At 50.0% G+C, this 23058-nt stretch overlaps 3 protein-coding genes across 17 annotated transcripts in view; 1 reads left to right on the forward strand and 2 right to left on the reverse strand.

Annotated features, from left to right (window-relative positions):
• The window catches only part of LOC100618301 (zinc finger protein 570-like), a 44019-nt gene extending 36146 nt beyond the window's left edge, over nt 1-7873 (reverse strand). The window contains exon 1 of one of the 2 annotated variants that reach the window (XM_016422702.2): nt 7271-7873. In XM_016422702.2, coding sequence (XP_016278188.2) covers nt 7271-7303 — 33 coding nt within the window. In that variant the 5' untranslated portion in view covers nt 7304-7873. Of the gene's footprint in view, nt 1-7039; nt 7166-7270 lie in introns of those variants that run through there. The other variant, XM_056825610.1, reaches the window with a different exon arrangement.
• LOC107648964 (zinc finger protein 345-like) overlaps nt 1-23058 on the forward strand; it is a 146932-nt gene that overhangs the window by 114175 nt on the left and 9699 nt on the right. Inside the window, exons 1-2 of one of the 11 annotated variants that reach the window (XM_056825576.1) lie at nt 8368-17124; nt 18467-18533. The exons of 5 other annotated variants lie outside the window; for them this stretch is intronic. Coding sequence is in view for 3 of the 6 variants with exons in the window: in XM_056825572.1 (XP_056681550.1) it covers nt 17092-17124 (33 nt within the window). In the remaining 3 variants the exon portion in view is untranslated. Of the gene's footprint in view, nt 1-8367; nt 17125-18417; nt 18534-18920; nt 19497-21853; nt 23019-23058 lie in introns of those variants that run through there. 5 more of the 11 variants (XM_056825572.1, XM_056825573.1, XM_056825577.1 and 2 more) reach the window with 5 other exon arrangements.
• LOC103096258 (uncharacterized) lies at nt 18045-19911 on the reverse strand. 4 transcript variants are annotated; one of them, XM_016422719.2, is made up of 3 exons: nt 19662-19911; nt 18746-18923; nt 18045-18420 (listed from the first exon to the last, which is right to left on the reverse strand). In XM_016422719.2, exons 1-3 carry the CDS (start codon nt 19909-19911, stop codon nt 18345-18347), a joined length of 504 nt encoding a protein of 167 aa, XP_016278205.2. In that variant the 3' UTR covers nt 18045-18344. The 4 variants fall into 4 exon arrangements, with proteins under 4 accessions (XP_016278205.2, XP_016278204.2, XP_016278203.2 ...); XM_016422718.2 differs by having other exon boundaries at nt 18667-18923; XM_016422717.2 differs by having other exon boundaries at nt 18642-18923.

Here is a 23058-nt window from a genome sequence, read left to right on the forward strand (position 1 = left end):
GCATTCATCATTTTAAAATGATATTTTATTAACTGGGGTTGGGGACTGAGCTAATTCAAAAGAAATACAATGACAGTGTAATGACTGGAATTCTCAAGAGGGACTTCTGAGAAAATGTGGAGGCTGTGTAGACCCAGGAAGCTTCCTCTCCTTACCACCTACCTATATAGACTACCTCAAAAGGCAAAAAAATAAACAAACCAAATTTATATGAACGAAGGACTCTACAGTAGGGCACAGCATTGAAGGTACCTGGGATTTGGGCACCTCTACACTATAAGAGGTTGAAAAAGCTTCCACCAAAACACCAGCTAATCTATCCTCCCCCACCGCACCTACAGAGCCAGAGTCAGAGCCAGCATGCATTAGAATCAGTGAGTGAGGGGCATCTCTAGAGTGAGTGAGGGGTACTTTAGGTCCTTGGCAGCTGACTAAGATCACCAAAGACCTACCCCTGAGAGAAGCCAGACCTGAAACCTCAGCAGGCTGAAGAGTACAGAGCTTGGGCACCCTCAGGGAGATAGCATAGAGAAGGTCAGCAAATAGTAGAAACTGCAGACTCAAGAGGTGGCCTCAGGCAAAAACCTTGCTCCTTAGCTTCATACACAGAAAGCCTGCCCACCTCACTCAAATTTCTGACTGGAAAGGGAAGGAAAAAGCACAATAGTGATGGCAAACAGTGCCCAGGAACAACCAAATAAAACAAGAAGAAGGTGTTGACCCTGGATAATTTTTATGGAGGAAAACTCCAGACTACAGAGGAAATAGAGAAGAGGAAATACAAATAAATGCACCAAAACCTTTCCCCAAAATGGAAATTGGCTACAAGCTCTTGAAGAATTTAAATCGGAGCTTATCAAAAAGATGGAAGCCTTCTGGCAAGAAAAGTGGTAAATAGATCAAAATGAAAATAACAGTTTAAAGGACAGGAACTCCCAATTGGAGAAAGAGCTGGAAGCCACAAAAAGCAGGATGGACCAAACCAAAAAGGAAAATCAAAAGATTATAGCAGAAAACTAATCCTTAAAGACCCAAATTAGGCAACTAGAAACCAATGATCTTGCAAAATGGGAATTCTCAAGGGGCAGAGTTTCTTCATTTTAAAGAATTTATTAATTGACTGCTCAATTAATGTGGTCAGTTGCCCCCCCCCCCCCTTCAAAATCTAAAGGAATGAAGAAAATGGTAGTTTTCTCCTCTAGCACAGGTTTTTTTTTTGTCTTTATCTCTCGTAATTATTTCTCTCTTACATTACATACACATATATAATGCATATATATATTTCCCTGATAAACTCACCACTCAGTCCTTCACCTGGGCATTCCCTGACAGCTCAGATTCCTAAATAACCACTGAGGATGTGGACTTAGGAGTCTTCAACTCCTCCTTCATCACTTCATCACAGGAGAAGCAAGTCCTTGTCCATACAAGGAAGTTATCAGTTCAAGCTTTCCACATCTGTGTGGCTGGTCTAGCACACTCTCAGAATGTGACATTGTTCACCATGGCTTGCCAATCCTGCCCTAATTTCTTTTAGCTGAACAAAAGAAGAGTTTTAGTTTGATAACTTGGGATCAAGGGGGTAGCAAGTCTGGAACTCTAACTTAAACCAGGCTAAAGGGAAATTTATTCCACAAAAATATCACAATTCAACATTAATTTTCAAAAACAATTAATTTATGAATATCCAGGAGAGAAATAATCTAAGGACAGGCTGGGTATTTCCAAGCATGGGGAGACACCTGGTTACATTCTAGAAACCTGAAACCCTACAGGGGACATTCCATTGTCCTCTACAGCCATCCAGGGAGTTATTCCACCCCCTGCAATGGCTTTTTCCATCTCCATGACTACACTATATGTAACATCCTTCAATAGACACTGTCTAGTGTCTAGTCACCATTCTTTGGGCCAGAATCAGCATTCCTTCTCCCACAACAATAGCAGGGGCAGAGAGCAACCCCTTCAGCCAGATCCAGGAGGCAGAATTGCTCCTAACATATCTGATGGATATTCAAAGAGTTCAGACAGGAAAGATAAAGCCCGGCACAAAGGGCAGCTGCCAGAAGCAGGGCAGCAAAAGCTTCTCACTCCGACAGAGCCAGAAGCAGAAGGCAGAAGGATTTCAGGCCCAAAGGAAAGCAGAGAAACCTGGGCTTTGAGAAGAATGCAGAGACCTCAGTCCCAAGGAAGGCAGACAGCTTCTTGTTCAGAACTTGTCTACTCTGGCTGGTTCCTAGTAGCCCCCAGTGCCCCACCTTCCCTGCCTCTGACGGCCCGAGATCTCGGCTGTCCTCCAGTGGCTCCCAAGGCCAGGACCTCAGGACCCTGCCAGCCTCTCCACCCCAAGCTCTGCCCTCTGCTATCTGCAATGCTACTGGCATCAGAGTGAACCCTTTTCAGCCTAGACTCCTCCCAGGCATCTAAAGCACCCCAGGGCTGGGTATTCCACCTGGGAAGCCAACTGCAAGGCTGGTCACCCTGGAAGCTCCCCTCTCTCTGTTTTGGTCAAATATTTCACTTAAAGTCATTAAGCCGGGAATCAGAGTTGACATCACAGGCAGAATTCTTGGAAGTGCGCTCCCAGCGGGGTGAAACCCCTCTCCCTTGATGATCTCATTCTGCTCCTTCTACATGCCAAAGGTGTGAATCTTAAAATTTCTCAGACTCTACCTTGGAACATTATCTTAAAGTTATGGTTAAGGCTATTTCCTATTTAAACAATGGAGGTACTTGATCAGGAATGTATTGAGAACTTAACCTTACTCCACCCATACTTAGGCATACCTTAGGGGAAGATAAAGTTGTAAACTCCTTACTGAACAATGAAAAGTACCTAACTCATACTTATAGTGAAGCAACGAACCTTAAGCTAGGTCTATTTTTAGATCTAATACAAAAGGGTGCTAAGTACCTATTGTTACAAGGGAATCACTTTAAAAGACTGATATATATTAATTTAAGGTCGCCAAGGAATCAGCTATGTAATTCCTAAATGAAAAACTCAAGTCAGCCGTCAGCCTTTTTTGGAGTTTAATTACAATAGGAGCAAGAAAGGAATTAGAGATATATATAGAGAGAGAAAGGGGAGAGAAGGGAATAGGGCTTAAATACCCCTTCTGTTTAGGCTGGGCCAAAAGGCCCAAGCCCTTAGATAGCTGGGGCGAAGAAAAGAGATCAGTCCCTATCACTCACGTGTCCAAAATGGAGAAACAGTCTCAGAGGCCCCCACCTTCAGCTTCCTTCAGAGCAAGCTTCCTCCGAGCCCAGGAACCACGCCGACCAAAAACTCCACACCCCCAAGTCTCCAGACCCTCCTATCTTTAAGGAAACCATCCAAGTTGCCTCCCCTCAGTCCTCACATGTACCAATCACTCTTCATCAATTTCCCTGTCAATGGAGGCTCTTGCTTAACCCAGGACCGCCCAGAGGTCTCTGGCTTTTGCACATGTCTGTTGAAGGTCATATTTTTCAAATGATTAAATCTTTACTCCTTTACTACAGCCCTTTCTAAATCCTGTTAACTTGAGTATGGTAGAGACTTAGAAATAATTAAATTTTGATCTAGGCTGCAGCCCTTACTCAATCCTATTAGGACTGAATAGGGTGGAGTATCTCCATTGTATCAATTCTAAAATCAATCAAGACTCAAAGAAATTCCTGTTCTATGCTTAAGCATAGGTCAAAGTCCTTTCCATTGTTCAGCAAAGGGTTTCTGTCCTAAAGTAATCTGAAGAAGGGAAGAGAAGGAACCTCCCATGCCAATGGGGTTCCCATTCCAATAGACTATCAGTAAGAAATTTTCCAAGTATGAAATATCCCAATGGTGAAATTTCCAACATTTATAAGTCTAAGGAATTTTGAGGTTTACACTATGAAGGTCAAATTAATCACTAAACTGTCAGACAACTTGCAAGGGACAACCTTAGCAAAGAGCTGTGAAATACGCAGAAGTTTTAGTCTACCAGAGAAGGTGATAACAAGATGTGAATTAAGAATGGTCAGTCCTTTGGAAAACATCTACTGTGATTGGTAGATGTGAAAATTTAGGGGAGGTGATACAAGAGAAATTTTTCTTTAAAAGGAGCTGTCTGAACCAATTCAAAGTAGTTCGAGTTAGTTCAGCTTTGGTAGCCGAGTTGGAGTTCGGACTAGTTGGAGTACCTCTCTCTCTGTGGCTGAACTTAGTTGAGCTCAGGAGCTGAACTGGAGGGTCTCTCTGAACACTAGAGCTGCTTGGAAAAATCTTGTGGTGAGTGATTAAGGACTGACTAGTCTCTCTTAAAGCTCAGGCCTAGGCCCTTTCCTACTATTTCCTCTGCCTCTCTCTCTCCCTTTCTTTAATTCCTTCATTCGTATTAATTAAAATCTCCATAAAACCCAGCTGACTTGAGTATTTCATATTTGTGAATTTTTTCCACTTACTTTTTATTTAAATCAAGATACTAAAAAAATTATCTTTACAGTTTTGGCAATTCAAAGTCTTGAACCCACATTTTCGCGGTCACAGTTTGTGGCAACCATTCTTTTGCTGTAACAAAGAACAGCCCATCTTCAGTTGCTAGCTCTGAGGTAAAGAAATGGTGCTCTAAATAGTCCACCCAAAAGGCAGGATGGAGATAAAATGGTACAAGGGCATCTGGTTCAGGGACATCATCCAGAAGGAACTGCTTTGGGGCAGACCCTGGGACCGAACTCCCTTTTCCCTTCCCCCTTCCCAGTGAGACCAGCAGCACCCCTAACCCCAGCACCTGTCCAAACCATGAGACAAAGCCCAGTAACACCTGGAAGTACAGCAGGATCTGCTATCGGACCTAGACAAAGGACGCTCATCCCTGACCACCAGGCTGAGAACTTCCAAGGTTCCCAACCTATTTAGTCATCCAATCAACTGGACACAAGTACCTCAACTTTGATCGAGAAGAGGTAACGCAGGTTACCTCATCCCAGACCACCACCCTGTAGGAAAGTAGGTAAAGGACAGAGAAAAGAGGAGAATTTGAATACAAGTTCTGGGAGAGGATTCTGAGGATTGTGGGAGTTTGTAGTAGCATCAACTGTCATTCGCTCTCTCTCCTGCTTTTTGACTGAGCTGGAAGGAGGTTTTGCTCAGGAAGATTTTCCCTTGGCAGTCCTACTCTCGTGGAGAGATCAGTAATTCCTTGGTTTGAGAATCTGCCTTGGAGTGAATTGTTTTCCCTGGGCTACAGAGACCATCTGCCAGAAATCCAAGGTAATCCCAAAGACTTTTTACCTGAGACTTTGGGTTATCTAGTGAAGCCAACACCAAACCTTAGGTAATGGCTCAAAGATACCTGTGAGTCCTTTCTTCTTCCTCTTTTTGTTAATCCCTATTAAGTAGGTATTTTATAGTTGGATAGCTTTTGGGGTCTTAAATAAGAGCAGGGAGACATAAGAAGGGCTTGAGAAGATCAGAAGAGCAAACCCTGGGGGGGGGGCATAGATTGGAAGGGAAGAGCTATAGCTGGATAGATTTAGGAGTGTATTTGTCATTTCTCAACCCTTAATAAACTTGTTTTTACTCATTTTAAGGGTTGTACTTTACTGGCCCAGAGGAGGTGGTTAGGTGGGTTTTATCATCTCCCATCCATCTAGGAAAGATTTTTATCTCAACCCTATAAAAGGGTGCCCCTTTCTCCAACCAGGTGGAGACCCCTAGCTATCTACAGGATACGGGTTCCCCCCTCACCTCTGCCTCCCTCTCAGCCCCCTGGCTGCATCCCAGCTCCAGTCACCCTCCAGGTGTGCCTCTTCCCTCCCCCCTCCCCTCCCTGCCCCCCCAGAAGACCTGACGTACCTCCTCACTCTGGTCTCATTAGTCTGGGCTTGGACCCCGTCAGCAAGTCTGACAAGAATGGGGTGACCTGGGGGGGGGGAGGGGAGTGGTTCACTGCCTTCATATCTCTGTCCAGGACCCATGGAGGAGCCTCTAGAGACGTCACCGTGATCACAATTTCCAGGAGTGAGCCCCCCGCACGACCCTAACTGGGCAGCAGACATCCAGTAGAAGAGTAGCCCGTGGGCTGCAGGGTTGGAGAGACGGAGGCTGCGCTTAGGATATTAAACCAATTTGGGGGCAGCTGGGTAGCTCAGTGCACGGAGAGCCAGCCCTAGAGACGGAGGGTCCTGGGTTCAGATCTGGCCTCAGACACTTCCCAGCTGCGTGACCCTGGGTAAGTCACTTGACCCCCCTTGTCCAGCCCTTACTGCTCTTCTGCCCTGGGGCCGATACCGTGTTGATTGTAAGACACAAAGTAAGGATTAAAGATAAATACACAAAAACCAGCTCATGGCAGCAAAGCCTTCTGTGGGAGGAATCACAGCTCAGCTCTGTGTGGTCGTCTGGGGAGGCCGAAGGAGGAGCCGGGAAGGCCAGTGAATGGCTGGCCTGAGGAGGTCCCGGAGACAAGCTCGGCCCGTCGGGGCCCTTCGAGCCTGGGAAGAGTCAGGCCACCCTCGAGCTCCCGAGGACTGCGGCCAGGAGAGGCTCCTCTGCACGACTCGTCCATTCTCTCCTCTGACCTCGTGCTGGACTGATCAAAGGCTCCGACCCTGACCGCTGCCCTCTGCCCGCCGCCCGCCGCCCTCCTCGGCACCCTGCAGCCTGGCATGACCCGCCAGACACCCGCAAACACCTGCTCTGGGGACCCTGACTGGGGGGGGCACCTGCAGCTGCCACCCACCACAGTGAAATTTTGGATCCTGAGCTCAGAAAAATGGCCCGGAGCCGTCTCTGACCCTCACAATGTCCTCCATGGAGGAACTGCAGGAACCCCCCAGGCGGGCACAGCCGGGGCTCACCCAGCTCAGGGGGCCGCCCTGTCAAGAGCCCTTGGATGGCCCCTTCCTGCCAGGCCCCGCCTCCCCGGCTCCCCCCCAGGCCTGCTCTCCTCGGCCAGCCCAGCCCCCTCCCCTGGCGCCGCTGTGCCCAGCTCGGTGCCAGCTCTGCCGGGCTCTTCCTCCTGGGGGCAGGAGAAGCCCAACGCTGTCACCCCCCACCCCCATTCCCAGCACCCACCTGGGAGGCCCTCCTGTGGCCAGGGGGGAGGGGCTGAGAGCAGGGACTGTGGGGAGAAGCTCAGGGCCCGCCCGGAGGGCAGAACAAGGTGCTGGATGTGGTCAGCAGCGCCCGCCCCGCCCCCGGCCCCGCCCCCACTTCTCACTAACTGCTAAGGCCCAAAGGCCTGGCGGCGGCTGACCCCATGGCTTGGCTGGAGCCCTTCCAGCCCTTCCCTCCGGGCGCACTCACCTGGGAGGGGGGCCTCGGGGTCCCGGGGGCCATTCCTCTGGCTGCGGGCTCTCTGCGGGGCCACCCTGGGGTACTTCAGGGGGTGGCAACCCCGAGGGGATAGACTTCCTCTGTGGGCGCCTGGGGGGAGGGCTCAGGGGGGCTCCCAGGCCTTCCCTGGCCTCAGGGGGGAACCGGGTGCCTCGGGGTGGGAAGGGCCTTGGACTGGCCGGGGAAAGCCCCGCCCCCTCTGACGTAATCTTTGGCTTCCTTCCACTCCGAAGCTGCACTGGCTGAGTTGGGGGTTACTGCTGGGGGGGTTACTGGGGAATAAGGGGCCCTGGAGGGGGGGCCGGTCATCAGGTGGGGGATGGGAGAGCGGGCTGGCATTTCCTCAGGGCCCGAGATCGGGGCTCCTTCCATGGCATGGGGGCGCGGGCACCTCCGCTGCCCCCTGACCAGGCTCCCGAGAGTTGCTTCTCCCCTAGCGGGTTCGGAGGTGAACATGAAGGGGCTGGATCAGCCCCGCCCCCTCCCCCAACTGCCTCCCGGCGCCCGCGGAGGGGCTGGCAAAGCCCTGCCTCGGCCCCAGGTCCAGTCACGGCCGCCCCGCTGGATCCGGATCCAGCACTTCTGTGTCGGTCCCTTTTCTGAGGTCCTTTAAAGTGATTGACAGACGCGGAGACAGCTCCTCCCCCTACAACCATTTACACCGGGGTCTGGGCCTCCTGCCCCGCCTCTTGGTGCACATGCGCACACGAACCCCACCAAGTCCCAAACTCAGTAACCCGGAACTGGTCCACCCGGGTCTTCCAGCTCCCCAAGAGTAAGGAAGCAAATCGTCTCAGGCGATATAGCAAGGAGCTAGGGCCGCGCCTGCGCATGGACTCCCTCCCCTTCCCTCATCCCCCGGAAATGGTCCAAGACCAGACCTGTGCACCTTGCGGGAGCTGAGACTGCCCACAGGAGATTCCCAGGGTGCTTTGGGGCTGCCATAGCGGCAGGTGCCAAGACTTGGGTGACATCAGAAACCGGGCATTCTGGGAAATGGAGTCTTCCATAAGAAAGGGCCAAGACCTGCATGACATCCTGACACAGGCATCCTGGGAAATGGAGTTCTGCTGCCTGGGCCCAAAGTTTAGAGGTCTAGCGGGGGAGGGGTCATAAAGGAAATGTTCCCCAATATGGGTTGGGGAGAGGCTAGCGGGAAGGCGTCTGCCCCCACGGGGTCCTGGAGGGGTTCGTCGGGATGTCGGGCTCTCCTGGAGACCCAATGCTGGGAGGAAGGAACAGCAGGAAGCATTCTGGGAAGGTTGCCAAGTCTGACCAGGCCTGATGCAGAGTGAAGGGACCAGGACCCACACAGCCTCCCACTCAGCCATGACACCATCCTGGGGGCCACGAGGGCCACCGCAATGGCCCAAACCATCCCAAAGGACTCGGGCTGGACAGGGCCATCGGCTCCCCGAGAAGGGCTGGTGGAGGCCAAGCCCAGCAGAAGTGTCCTCCACGTCACTCACGTTCTTCCCATCTGGTCCACAAGGGGCGAATGTGGGAAAATGTGGCTCAATAGCAGCTGTTTGGGGTGAAATGCAAAAAGCACTCAAGCAGTAAAAAGAAGCTGATGCTGAGAGAAAAAGGAAGAGACGGGCAAAATGGGGTGAATTCTCTCACGTAAAGAGGTGAGGGGGGATGAGGGCCTGGACAAGACTTGAACCTCATTCACTTTTTATCTCAACTGCATAATTGTTTTGTGCTCAGAAGATTTTTAGCCAAGGGAGGACAGGGCTAGGGAGAGAGACACACACACAGGGGTCTGAGGCCTTGAGGATGATCTGAGGAAAAGAATGACCTGAGAACCTAAAAGGGAAAGGCCAAAAGGGCCTTTTAGCACAGGGAGGACCCTCCCTGAGGCATAGAGCCACTGAGGCCCAACCCCCTCTTCTGCTTCTCATGTGGCCCACCTTTCAAGGTAGCTTTGCCATGGACTCCTCTTCCAGATAGCCCCTCTGGCTGGAAGCAGAAGCTGTCAGCTCAAGTCACCATCTCCTAAAAACTCAGCTGGGCTTGCAGGTCCAAGGTAGGTCAGAGCCAGGAGGTCAGAGAAGTTAGATGTCTTCCCTGTCTTCTAACTGACTAGTCTTCTAAGGGCCAGGAGAGGTCTTTCATGCCTCCTTTCTGCTGTTTCCTGCTTCCCTCAGCTCTCTAACTCCTACCCAGAAGTCTCCTGGTTATGGAGAATTCTCCTTAACTGAAACAATCATTGTATATGCTATATCATTGTAGAGAATAAAAACAGAACAACATGATCACTTCTCTACAAAAAAGCCTTTTGGCTTTTCTCAGATTGTAAACCATTAAGGTTTCTGAATAGTTCCTCTTCCTAATGCTGCAAGGAATTCTTCTTTTCCTACTTATTAATATTAAGATGCAAAAGGCTGAAAATCAGAAATTGCAAGCAAAAATACAAGCAGCAGTACAAATTCAATTGGAAAATTTCAAACACCCTTTACATGATCCAATAGAAAAGGAGGATCCCATTCAAATGTCTAATTCAAATTTTTACAAGCCTATTCCCAAATTACTCAAAGAGGAAAATCCCATTTCTCCTGAAATAAAGACAGACTCTTCTCACATATCTCAGATGTGCTGGGAGCCATCAAAGACCTCGCTGTTTGACAGTCACATGTGGAAACCAGAGATTACAAAGCAGCCCCCTGGAAGGATGGAAACACCCACTGAAACACCCCCCTAACTGCCTTTCCTTATTAACATCCCCTTATTATTGGAATTTCTAGGATTATTATTCTTACTTAGCCCTAGGCAAAATAGATGAGAGCAACATGCTTGCAGGGTTAATACAGATGTCTCACTCTGTCCCCCCAGAATATTACCAGGAGAGCCCTCTTACGAAATTAAACCTAAGGATTCTTATATACCCACTTAGATAGACTCTTTTCTAGGCATAAAAACTTCTGTCAAATCTGTGCTCTGAATTCCCCAACCTATATCTGGGTCATGTTGATTCCACCCTTTGACCCTGTGCAGTGAACCTTTCATGACCTCATGGAATAGAGTTCCTCTTCCCAGGTGTTTGTGACATACCATTCCTGATGAGTATGCCAAAATATAGTAATCTCAGTTCAAGGCTGCATGAACAGTTCCAAGATCTCCTAAGAATGGGTTAACTCCCCTGTTCACATGCTGGGGAGGATTGGGGAGGATAGATTGTTTCTCTCAAGAAGAGCTTAAAAACTTGTGAGTCATTATCTTTGCTTTGATAATGTTCCAGTCTTTCTTTCTTGCGACTCCATAGCTGTTCTTCAACAGCTATAAGCTGTCCCCAAACAATTCTAAATTGTCGCCTATTGGGACTCCATAGATGTCCCCAGCAAGTGGCGCCCGGAACAGGGACACCCTCTGGTTCTTTTATTGGAAGCCCCCAGAACTTCTATGAACCTCCCCTGGGTTCTTTTTGGAGAACCCCCAACTTGTCCAGTTCTTTCAAGAACCCCCGACACTGTGTGCAGAGTTCCAATGCTATGGAGATCCCTTGGTGGTGAGTATATGAGATACTCTAAGGGTAAGAGGGAAATTATATTTCTTCTTAAAAATGGATCCTAAAACACTGATTTTTTCCTTTCAAAGCATGCTTGTCATTGTCTTTGTCACAGTCTCGTCTCTATGTATTCTTAAATTGGACACTCACAAAAGAAAAAAAAATGGGATAGTTGCAAGATTGAACTTCCCACTGTCAAAAATCCTTAGCAGAGGACAAAAAAAAAACCTGTTCAATGATTTTTTTCCTCTTTCTTCCTTTGGATGGGCCCCCAAAGGAGTGAAAAAGAGAAAATTTCAGAGCAGAAAAGGGAGATTTTTACTCTCTAATTAGAGGCTACTTTTCATTTAAGATTAATGGTTTGATATATGCAATTTGGAGGATTGCTAATGATTTTGATCTGATACAAATATAATTTCATGTATTATGGTAACTATTTGTCAGTTAAATGTGAAATCTTAACCAGATTTTATTGAGCACAACAAAACTCATGGTTAGAACTTTGTTTTGTTAGATCTTGCTATGCATAATGGTTTCAGTGAATTTGAGAATTGTCTAAATGTGATTGATAGCCAGCTTGACCCAGAGAGGAAATGTTTTATTCTATAAGGACAGAAATTATACTGGCTACTGTAAGAGTTAAAATTTAGGGAAACTGAGGCAGGTAGAAATTAGTTTCTCTCTGCAAGGAGCATTATATTTTTAGAGGTTTATTAAAGGTTAAGGATTAAAGAAAATACAAGTAAGAAAGGCACCTGTCTAGGCCCAGAGAGGCCTAGACACAAGCTCACCTGCATTATGAAAAGAGCCGCGTCTGCTTGCAAGCAGAAACAGGAAAGAAAAAGAGCCAAAAGCCTTTCCAATCAGGTTAAATACCCCATCTCGATTTTGGCCCAGGTGAGAATTCAGTGATATTACAAAGCATTCTGGGGAAGTGGAGCAAGGACTTCTGGGGATTGAAGTTGTGGATTCAAGCCTCCATTTTTACACTACTTTATACATGTGAAAATCATCCAGCAAAAGTTGTTATGTTGTTGAGAAGAACTTATTCTATAATTTAAATTTGGGTTTTTTTCAAATCAGATTTATTTTAATGCATGTGCTGTTAGAACTAGTAACAAGAAATGATATGACACACCAGAAGTTTTTTAAGTGGTTAATCCGTGCATGGGATTTAATAATACAAGTACTAAGAATTTGGTATTTTGCAAGAGAGAATTTCTAAACAATGTTGTCTTTGACTAAGGTTATGTGAAGTGCTTTTAAAAACGTATACAATGTATAGTAAGGAATATAAGGGTATATGATATGCAATATGATATGCAAACTGCAGCCTTGAAATCAAGAAGGGCTTGTCATAAGGATTAAATACAATTCAGGATAGTATCTTTCCTCTACTTACAAAATGGTAAAGAGGAGAAGCCAGAAGAAATAAGAGTAATGGATAGAGATACTAGTTGATACTATGAATTCTAGTGTGATATAGATACAAATTATAAATTAGAATAATATTGATGGAATTTAATCAGGTGTGTGATAATGTTTTGAGCTACAAGAAGACTAAACTGGAGGTTCTATTCTACTTTAGACAGGTTTGAGAGAAGTGCAGGTAAATGCTTTGCACTTCAGTTTGGTGACTCTGAAACATGCTAAAGGACTTAAAGTTATTTGGAAGTTGTGGAGTTCAAACTGAAATCCACTGAGAGTAAATTATTATGAAGAGGGTTTGATATATTCAAAATTTTAAATTGTAGTAAACTCACTGGTTAAAGAAGGATGGGACAAGGTTATCAAGTAATAAAACGTAATTGAGCCAAGGAGCCTTAGGATAAATTGCTCAGAAGCTATGAACCCCTTCCTTGCACACAGGAAGGAGAAAGAAGTTCCACACTGATACTTGGGGACTGAAATAGGGACCTCAAAGAGGTGACAACCACTGTGTGATAGAACTTAAGAGGAGGGTATTTTAATTGTAGATTCGGAGGTTTTAAGAGGCTCAAACAAACACACGTTGCCAGCCCCGTCTGACCAAGTAGCTTGTTTGAAGCTGTGGAATCTTAGTGCAAACATTCCATGTCCAGAATGATGAGATTATTCAGCCAACAATAAGTAGCTTCGGCCCTCCATTCTGTAAGGCTGCACTTTCCTGCTCTGTACATCGTCCACTATATGGATGATATTCTTATTGCGGCTGAAGATGAATCCCAAATAAGCAGGTGCGACAGTCAATTGGAAATTACCTGGCAAAAATACCATTTAGCCATCGCTCAAGGAAAGATTCACAAAACACGTCCTGCACTCTCTCGAGGGGCTCAGCTATAGGCAACAGCTGTTGTGCCTCACAAATACAATAAAGAAAGGACTGTCTTAATGATTATCAGAAATGGTTAGGTGACATCAATTGGGTCAGGCAACATTTATTTCTTACTACATTAGAACTGTTATTCACAACACTGGAAGGCAGTTCTGACTTGAATTCCCCTGGAATACTGACACCCGAGGCCTCTCTTGCTTTAGAGATGGTAGAAGACAAAGTGAATCAGGCTCCACTTAACCGTATCCGCCTCCATTCGCCGTGGAAGTGACTTTTTTTGCCTCTTCAATATTACCAACAGGTGCCTTAACTGAGAAACAGAGTCATTGAATGGCTACGTCCAAAAAGCCAATTGGGAAAGGCTTGACAGAGTTCTGACTGTCTCATGGCTCAGTTATATGGAAGGGCATAGAGCATGTGGTCTGAGGTTTAGGATGGCATCCTCGAGACATCTGGGGACCCATTGCTAAAGAAATACCACAGAAATACTTACAAAGTCACGACGAATGGTCTTGGCTATTGGTGTACCCATTGCTATGACCGCCTGCACTCCACAAGGCTTATTTCCTTTTTGTCACCACATCCTGTTGTCTTTCCTCGTGTTCTAAGAGATCGTCCGGTATCAGGACCTAACGTTTACATTGATGCGAATGCTCCTTACGAGGCAGGCGTATACGGGACGGCAGCTCCCCTGTCATTTTTACCCTCCTTTTCTTCTACCCAACAAACTGAATCAACAGCTGTTTTACCAGCCTTTTGGTTACTTCAGGAGCCTTTCAACCTCCTAATGGACTCTGAACATGGTTTTCAGTCTGTGCAGGGTAGAGAACAAGCTGTCATCAGATCCACTCAAAGCAACGCACAGACGTTATTCTGTGAATTCCAAACTGTCCTACGACACAGGACACGTCCAGTGGATGCCCTGCATGTACGTCGTCGTGCCAATCGGCCTGGACCCATTTTAAAGGAAATGACATCATAGATCAAGCTGTGATTGCTCCGTGTTATCTAACCGATATACAATTAGCCGAGGAATCCATCATACATTTCACCAAAATAGTCCTGCTTTACGCAGAATGTTCCAACGCACAAAGGATCAAGCCGGGAGGATTGTTCAAAAGTGTCCTAATTGCGTTCCAAACCACCCCCAATGCACATTGCTGTGACTCCCAGAGGCTTAACTAGTACAGAGATACGGCGAATGGATGTGACCCATGAACGGTCCTCTGGACGACGTCAATATATCCACGTCACTGTGGGTGCTCATTCAGGGGGTTTGTGGGCTTCCTGCTTGACGGGAGAAAGAACTTCTGCTATGAATCTCTACTTAATGGCTTTTCGGATGGCCGGTCCCCCAGAACATTTAAAACAGAGAATGGACCCGCTTATACTTCCAAACAGTTTTTTCTTTTCTGTCAAACTCGGGGCATCCAACACCTCACAGGTATCCGTACAATCCACAAGGACAAGCTACTGCGGAGCGCAGTAATCAAACACTAAAAACATTCCTTTTAAACAAAAAGGGGGAGACAGCACCCCGCATCGACGATTGGCAACAGCTGTCCATACTATCCATAATCTGATCTTTGCTTCCAATAACATCCAGAGCTGGAAAATGTTTCTCTGCATTTTCCTAGGAACAGAATTCAGGCACCGCCACTCCCGGGCTCCCTGCCTGCCCCAGAACAACAATCTGTCATGTGGAAAGACGATGATCAATCCTGGCAAGGCCCCCACCCAGGGGTCCTGCAGGCTGGCTGTGTTGGTGTCTCCACAGGTGAAGACAGAGTTCGGCTCCCTCTCGCCGAGTTCGAGAAATGGACCCTAAAGAGAAGGGCAAGGAGAGGATGCAGGAAGCCTCGCAAGGAGCCTCGACCACGTCTCCAAAAGTTGGTGCCTGCTAGAGCACAGGGCCTGGAGTCAGGGAGGCCTGAGATCACCCCCTGAGAGACCCTGGACAAGTCACTTTGGTCTGCTTGCCTCAGTTTCCTCCCCTGAGAAATGAGCTGCAGAAGGACATGGCGAAGCCGCCCAGCCTCTGCCCAGAAAGCCCCAAAGGAGGGGTGTCAGACAGGCCTGAACAGCCTGAGCCCAGCACCTTGCAGACAGACACACAGACACCCCCAGACTGTCCTCTGTCCATCAGGGCTCTCAGTCTGTGCTCAGAGGCTGCTGCCGCCTTCTGTGGCCTCCCCCAGGCCTCTGAAGGGTCTTTGGGCCTCTGGGCTGGGGTGGTACTGAGGGAGACCCTCCTCAGCTGGCCCAGAAGTCCAGGAGACCCTGAGGAAGCAGCTCTGTTTCCCCCCAGACCCTCTCTGGACCAGCTTCCCCCCAGGCTTAGATGAGATACTTGTCTGGATCTCACCATGGGGGAAACTGAGGCAAAGGCTGACAAGGGCCTTGGCCAGGCTCCCCCAGCTGGGCCGTGTCTGAGGCCAGGTTTGAGCCCAGATCTTGGGGGTTCCAGGCCCAGGAGGGCAGCCCCCGAGTCACCTGATGCCTCCTCTGGGGAGAGGGTTGGCCCCTCCTTGGAAGAGACTCTGAGGTCCCCCCAAAGCAAAAGGAGCAGTAGGAAGTTCAGAGAGATCCCTGGAGGAGGGGAAGCTGTGGGAGGGGCCTGGGCCTGGGCCTGGAGGGTCAGCAGCTGCCCTGTGCCTCAGTTTCCTTCTCTGTCAGAAGGGGGATCCTGGCACCCCTCCTCAGATTCTGGGGAAGGATGGGTCCATTCACTGATCAGTCAATCAGTAGACACTTATTAGGCACCTGCTGTGTGCCAGGCTCTGACCTGAGGCAGCCTCCAGTGGAAAGAAGCAGCAGCAGGGCAGGGCTGGAGGGGAAATGAGGGGAGGAGAGAAGGCTGCAGCCCCCCAGGTTGGGAAACATTTCCTTTATGGCCCCTCCCCCACCAGGAGGCTTAACTAGGGACCAAGGCAGCCGAACTCCATTTCCCAGGATGCCTGTGTCAGGATGTCATGCGGGTCTTGGCCCTTTCTTATGGAAGACTCCATTTCCCAGAATGCCCAGTTTCTGATGTCACCCAAGTCTTGGCACCTGCCGCTATGGCAGCCCCAAAGCACCCTGGGAATCTCCTGTGGGCAGTCTCAGCTCCCGCAAGGTGCACAGGTCTGGTCTTGGACCATTTCCGGGGGATGAGGGAAGGGGAGGCAGTCCATGCGCAGGCGCGGCCCTAGCTCCCTGCTATATCGCCTGAGACGATTTGCTTCCTTACTCTTGGGGAGCTGGAAGACCCGGGTGGACCAGTTCCGGGTTACTGAGTTTGGGACTTGGTGGGGTTCGTGTGCGCATGTGCACCAAGAGGCGGGGCAGGAGGCCCAGACCCCGGTGTAAATGGTTGTAGGGGGAGGAGCTGTCTCCGCGTCTGTCAATCACTTTAAAGGACCTCAGAAAAGGGACCGACACAGAAGTGCTGGATCCGGATCCGGCGGGGCGGCCGTGACTGGACCTGGGGCCGAGGCAGGGCTTTGCCAGCCCCTCCGCGGGCGCCGGGAGGCAGTTGGGGGAGGGGGCGGGGCTGATCCAGCCCCTTCATGTTCACCTCCGAACCCGCTAGGGGAGAAGCAGCCCTCGGGAGCCTGGTCAGGGGGCAGCGGAGGTGCCCGCGCCCCCATGCCATGGAAGGAGCCCCGATCTCGGGCCCTGAGGAAATGCCAGCCCGCTCTCCCATCCCCCACCTGACGCCCCCCCATTCCCCAGTAACCCCCAACTCAGCCAGTGCAGCTTCTGAGTGGAAGGAAGCCAAAGACGGCGGCAGAGGAGGCGGGGCTTTCCCCGGCCAGTCCAAGGCCCTTCCCACCCCGAGGCACCCGGTAACCCCCTGAGGCCAGGGAAGGCCTGGGAGCCCCCCTGAGCCCTCCCCCTCTCTCCTCCCCCAGGCGCCCACAGACGAAGTCTCTCCCCTCGGGGCTGCCACCCTCGGAAGCACCCCAGGGTGGCCTCGCAGCCAGAGGAATGGCCCCCTGGACCCCGAGGCCCCCCTCCCAGGTGAGTGCAGCCCCTCCCCGGGCCAGGCTGGAATCCAGCAGAGCTCAGAGCTGGGTCTGTGCCAGGCCTCCAGGGGCGCCCTCACTGCTTGTCCTCAGGGAGCTCCGGGGTCCGCCCTGGCTGCCCCCCATCCACCTACCATATTCTGGACTCTCCCTGCCTGATTGAGCCGCCCAGGATCCAGGCAGACGGGCCCAGGCGCTGCCATTCCTTCATCCACCCCCGTGTGACGCCTTCCCACGGGGTCGCCCAGCCCCAGGAGGAAGAGCCCGGCAGAGCTGGCACCGAGCTGGGCACAGCGGTGCCAGGGGAGGGGGCTGGGCTGGGGGGGAGCCGGGGAGGCGGGGCCTGGCAGGAAGGGGCCATCCAAGGGCTCTTGACAGGGCGGCCCCCTGAGCTGGGTGAGCCCCGGCTGTGCCCGCCTGGGGGGTTCCTGCAGTTCCTCCATGGAGGACATTGTGAGGGTCAGAGACGGCTCCGGGCCATTTTTCTGAGCTCAGGATCTGAAATTTCACTGTGGTGGGTGGCAGCTGCAGGTGCCCCCCCCAGTCAGGGTCCCCAGAGCCGGGCAGGTGTTTGCAGGTGTCTGGCGGGTCATGCCAGGCTGCAGCGTGCCGAGGAGGGCGGCGGGCGGCGGGCAGAGGGTTTGGTCAGGGTCGGAGCCTTTGATCAGTCCAGCACAGGTCAGAGGAGAGAATGGACGAGTCGTGCAGAGGAGCCTCTCCTGGCCGCAGTCCTCGGGAGCTCGAGGGTGGCCTGACTCTTCCCAGGCTCGAAGGGCCCCGACGGGCCGAGCTTGTCTCCGGGACCTCCTCAGGCCAGCCATTCACTGGCCTTCCCGGCTCCTCCTTCGGCCTCCCCAGACGACCACACAGAGCTGAGCTGTGATTCCTCCCACAGAAGGCTTTGCTGCCATGAGCTGGTTTTTGTGTATTTATCTTTAATCCTTACTTTGTGTCTTACAATCAACACGGTATCGGCCCCAGGGCAGAAGAGCAGTAAGGGCTGGACAAGGGGGGTCAAGTGACTTACCCAGGGTCACGCAGCTGGGAAGTGTCTGAGGCCAGATCTGAACCCAGGACCCTCCGTCTCTAGGGCTGGCTCTCCGTGCACTGAGCTACCCAGCTGCCCCCAAATTGGTTTAATATCCTAAGCGCAGCCTCCGTCTCTCCAACCCTGCAGCCCACGGGCTACTCTTCTACTGGATGTCTGCTGCCCAGTTAGGGTCGTGCGGGGGGCTCACTCCTTCTGGAAATTGTGATCACGGTGACGTCTCTAGAGGCTCCTCCATGGGTCCTGGACAGAGATATGAAGGCAGTGAACCACTCCCCTCCCCCCCCAGGTCACCCCATTCTTGTCAGACTTGCTGACGGGGTCCGAGCCCAGACTAATGAGACCAGAGTGAGGAGGTACGTCAGGTCTTCTGGGGGGGCAGGGAGGGGAGGGAGGAGGGAAGAGGCACACCTGGAGGGTGACTGGAGCTGGGATGCAGCCAGGGGGGAGGGGGGAGCCCATACCCCATAGATGGCTCAGGATCTCCACCTGGGCAGAGAAGGGGGCACCCTTTTGGAGGGTCTTGGAGGAGGAAACTGTTGCCTCTTCTCGGTCGGCGTTGGCGTACTTGTGTCCAGTGGCTTGGATGGCCCCGTAAGGGTTCAAATGGGCCTTTTGACAGACTACGAGAGCAGCTTCTAGTCCTTTCAGCTTTCCTGAGAGTAGAGCAGAGCTGGACATCTCCCGCATCCCTTTGAGCCAGAGGAAAGAAGACTTCGAGCAGCTTTTAATGGCGAACAATTCAGCTGAAGGAAAAGAGATGGGAAAGGAGGAAAGCTAGAGAAGAGGAAAGAGATCACCCACGTGGTGGCCTACAAACATACCCACAATTCCTAATGACGGCCTGCAATTGCTGCCAACCCTCCTCCGTCTTCTCAGGCCAGGGCCTTCTGCCTGGCACACCAGGCCTCCTCCCCTGGGCTCTGTGGAGAAACGCCTGCAGTCATGGACAGCCAGCACTCCCTCCCTCCCTCCCTCCTTCAGGCCCAATTCTGTGGCAGCCCAACTGTGAGCCCCTCCTGGCCTCAGAGACAGACTGCTGCTCCCTGGACATCCCAGAGGCCAAAGCCCTCTAAGGCCAAAGCCCAAAGCCCTCTGGGTAAGCTTGGGCCTGTCTTCGGAGAAACGCCGACCCCCACTGCCAGCAGCCAAGCCCCAACCCCCAGCTCCCTCCCAGCAGCCACCTGCCCCCAACTGCCAGCCTGAACTGTCCACAACTGACCCTTAACTGCCAGCCTGCGCCTCCCGCTGGCCAGGCAGGGGCTCCCCGTGCCTGCTTCCTGTCCCTGTGGGCTGCCTAATCCCTCCACATGTCTAGGGTAAGAGGCCCTGCGGGTCCCCCTCCAATGAAAGAAGTTAAAGAATTCCTCTTTACAGGTTGGAGCCATGGAAGTTCTCAGCCTGCTGGTCAGGGATGGGCGTCCTTTGTCTAGGCCTGATAGCAGATCCTGGGGTTCTGCCAGGTGTTATGGGCTTTGTCTCACCGTTTGGACAGGTGCCGGCGTTGGGGGTGCTGCTGGTCTCTCTGGGAAGGGGAAGGGAAGAGGGCTTCGGTCCCAGGGCCTGCCCCAAAGCAGCTCCTTCTGGATGACGTCCCTGAACCGGATGCCCTTGTACCATTTTTTCTCCATCCTGCCTTTTGGGGGACTTTTTAGAGGACCGTTTCTTTGCTTCAGGGCTAGCAGCTGAAGACGGGCTGTCCTTTGGCACGTAGAAGGAGAGGAAGGAGATCATCGAGGGATTCCTCGGATTCCCGGCTTGATAGTTTTGAGTGAAGTCGTTGACCAGAACAGAGAGAGGGAAGCTGCCGGGGGAGCAGCCTTGCAGGTGGCTGCCCAGGTGGAATGCCCAGCCCTGGGGTGCTTTAGGTGCCTGGGAGGAGTCCAGGCTGATGAGGGCTCACTCTGGTGTCAGTAGCATTGCAGATAGGAGAGGCTGCAGAGTCTGGAAGTCCCAGCCTTGGGCGCCACTGGAGGACAGCCAAGATCTCAGGACATCAGAGGCAGGGCAGGTGGGGCACTGGGGGCTGCCAGGAACCAGCAAGAGTAGACAAGTTCTGAACAAGCAGCTTCTGCCTTCCTTGGGACTGAGGTGTCTGCGTCCTTCTCGGAGCCCAGGTTTCTCTGCTTTCCTTCGGGCCTGACACCCTCCTGCTTTCTGCTTCTGGCTCTGTCAGGGTGAGGAGCTTTTGCTGCCCTGCTTCTGGTAGCTGCCCTTTGCACTGGGCTTTATCTTTCCTGCCTGAACTCTTTGAATATCCATCAGATGTGTTAGGATTAATTCTGCGTCCCAGACCAGGCTGCAGGGGCTGCTCTCTCCCTGCTCCTGTGGGAGAAGGAATGCTGGTTCTGGCCCAAAGAATGGTGACATAAAGGTGTCTATTGAAGGACAGTGGAATGTGCCCTGTAGGGTTTCAGGTTTCTAGACTGTAAAGAGGGTCTGAAGAATTGTGTCTTCCCATGCTTGGAAACTCTCAGCCTTTCCTCAGGCTATTCCTCCCCTGGATGTCCACGTGGCATTCCATGATGGAAAATAGGAAGTGGGTCAGGAAGGGGTGAAATGGAAGAGTTTCCAATCCCAAGTATACCTTGTGTTTTCCATAGAGCACATGGGAAAGTAGGAGAGCCTTGCCAAGTGTAACAGTTAAATTAGTTTCTCTACTAAAAGTATTATCTTTTTAGATGTTTATTAAGGTTATTAGAAATCAAATATACAAAATAATAAACCACGTGCCCATGGCTGAAAGCCAAATTCAGAACCCCTGCGCTTAGTCTATTCCCTTCATCCTTGCAATCTCCAAGTACAGGAAGAGAGTGGAATAGGCAGTACAGTCAGTTTAAATACAAATTGTGATCTTGGCTCCCCGTGGGGATTCAGGTGAGATTATAGGGAATTCTGGGTACTGCCAAGGACTTCTGGGGATTGAAGTCTGGCGTTCAAATCTCCATTTTTACACAAGTGGCATGTTATTGTCCTATCTGGCCACTGCCTTGTCTGTTACTCCTCAGTCAACCTCTTAACTTTTTGACCTTTGATCCCCAGGTTTCCATAGTTACAGGGTGAGGCTTTGATGCTTTGTTTTTCATAAATGAACTGTTTTTGAAAATGAATGTTGAATTGTGGTATTTTATTGAAATAAATTTTCCATTAGCCTGGCTAAGGTTAGAGCTCCCAGCTTGCTATCCCCATTCATCCCAAGTTATGAAACTAAAACTCTCTTTTGTTCAGCTAAAAGGAATTAGGGCAGGATTGGCAAGACATGGTGAACAATGACACATTCTGAGAGAGTGCTGGGCCAGCCAGAAGGCTGGGGGAAGCTTGAACTGACACCTTCCTTGTATGGACAAGGACCAGCTTCTCCTGGGATGAAGTAATGAGGGAGGAGTTGAGGTCTTCTAAATCCCCCTCCTCAGTGGTTATTTATGCATCTGAGATGGCAGCCTAGGGAGAGATAATGACAAGAGAGAGAAAGAAACCAAAGGCCTGTGCTAGAGGAGAGAAACACCATTTTTCTTTGTCTTAAGTTTTTGGAGAGAGTCAACTGACCACATTGAATGACCAGTCAATTAATAAATATTTAAAATGAAGAAATTCTTGCTCTTGACATTTCCACTCATTACGCTGTCAGTGTCTTTCTTTTGAATTAGCTGGACCCCAGTTAATAAAATATTATATTTTAAAAAGATGAATGCTCCTTCCTTTCCTCATCATTCTTTTCTTTCTGTGTAACTAAATAGAAAATGACTGAATATATTCCATTAACAAATGATATCCATCAAAAAACAAAGACTAGATGTTTTGCCTATGGCACATTGTAGCCAGTGGTTCCCCAAATTCTCAATATAACAAAACATTCTGCTCTTTCCCTTAGCTAGAGTCACCATCTGATCCCATATAACTCTGTGGAATCCTCTTTACACTTTCATCTGGAGAAGAGCATTTCAGCCTTTTAGGAAATGAAATAGAGATTTTCTTTTTCTTTGTTTTCTCCTCATTAATCACTAGTAGCAATTCCCCCCTAGGATACACAGTACGTGCTCTTTTCTCAGAAACTCTTCAAAAAATGTTGTTACCAGATCAATTCTGACACTCAGGATGAGGAGGAATTTCATATCACCTCTCTTTCTCCTCTCCAGAATCTCCCCCCTCACTCAGAGCACTTCCCATCTCGGATTCCATAGGGAAAAATGCAAGGCTCATCTGAAAGATGGCCAACCTTCTTGCGACCTTGTGTGGGGTAACGAACATACAAAGTGACGAATGGACGCTAACGGAAAATGTATAATGACCCTTTATTGAGTTCAAACAAAGCAATATATAGGTTAAGACCACAGGAAGATATGATGTTACTGCCCAGCAACAGCAGGAACCAATAATTGGGCAGATTCATAGGAATTCATGACGTTACCTGCCAGGCACAGGGAAGAACTGAGAGGATTCCAAACAAAGACAGAGAAGCAACTTTCCCACAGACTCTCACAATTTCTCACAACTCTTATCAGTCCTCTGCTGGTTACTCCAACCTTACAGTTTCTTTCTCACAAACCTTATCAGTCCTCCCTCTGATGCTACTCCAACCTTGAGCACACAGCTGGGCAGGTCGTACACAGTTCAACCCACGACCCTGACTATGCATCCCAAACAGAGAGAAGAGGAGGCTTAACCCTTAAGGTTCTGCCTTTACAGCAATGCCTCGACTACAGAAAAACAATTCAGATTAAGACACTTCTCCAGGTTTTACTCTTCCAACATCATTCTCACTTCAGACACAAAAGGCCTTTCTCAGTATTCCATTGGGCTCTGAATGACGGGTCTCCAGTACTGGATCGACACTCTTCAAGGTTAGGAGTTTGGGTAAATCCTTTGTGTGCTTCAGTGTCC

Source organism: Monodelphis domestica, chromosome 4, assembly GCF_027887165.1.
Source record: "Monodelphis domestica isolate mMonDom1 chromosome 4, mMonDom1.pri, whole genome shotgun sequence".
In the NCBI taxonomy this organism is placed as follows: Eukaryota; Metazoa; Chordata; class Mammalia; order Didelphimorphia; family Didelphidae; genus Monodelphis; species Monodelphis domestica.

Excerpts from the sequence above, each read along its gene's own strand:
- LOC103096258 (XM_016422716.2), bottom strand. The coding sequence starts at position 19,911 with ATGATCTCCTTCCTCTCCTTCTACGTGCCAAAGGACAGCCCGTCTTCA. Across the intron at positions 18,924-19,661 it reads CGCCGGCACCTGTCCAAACG|CTGAATTGTTCGCCATTAAA; the intron begins GTGAGACAAAGC and ends CTTTTCCTTCAG. Across the intron at positions 18,421-18,588 it reads CAGCTCCAGTCACCCTCCAG|GACCCATGGAGGAGCCTCTA; the intron begins GTGTGCCTCTTC and ends ATCTCTGTCCAG.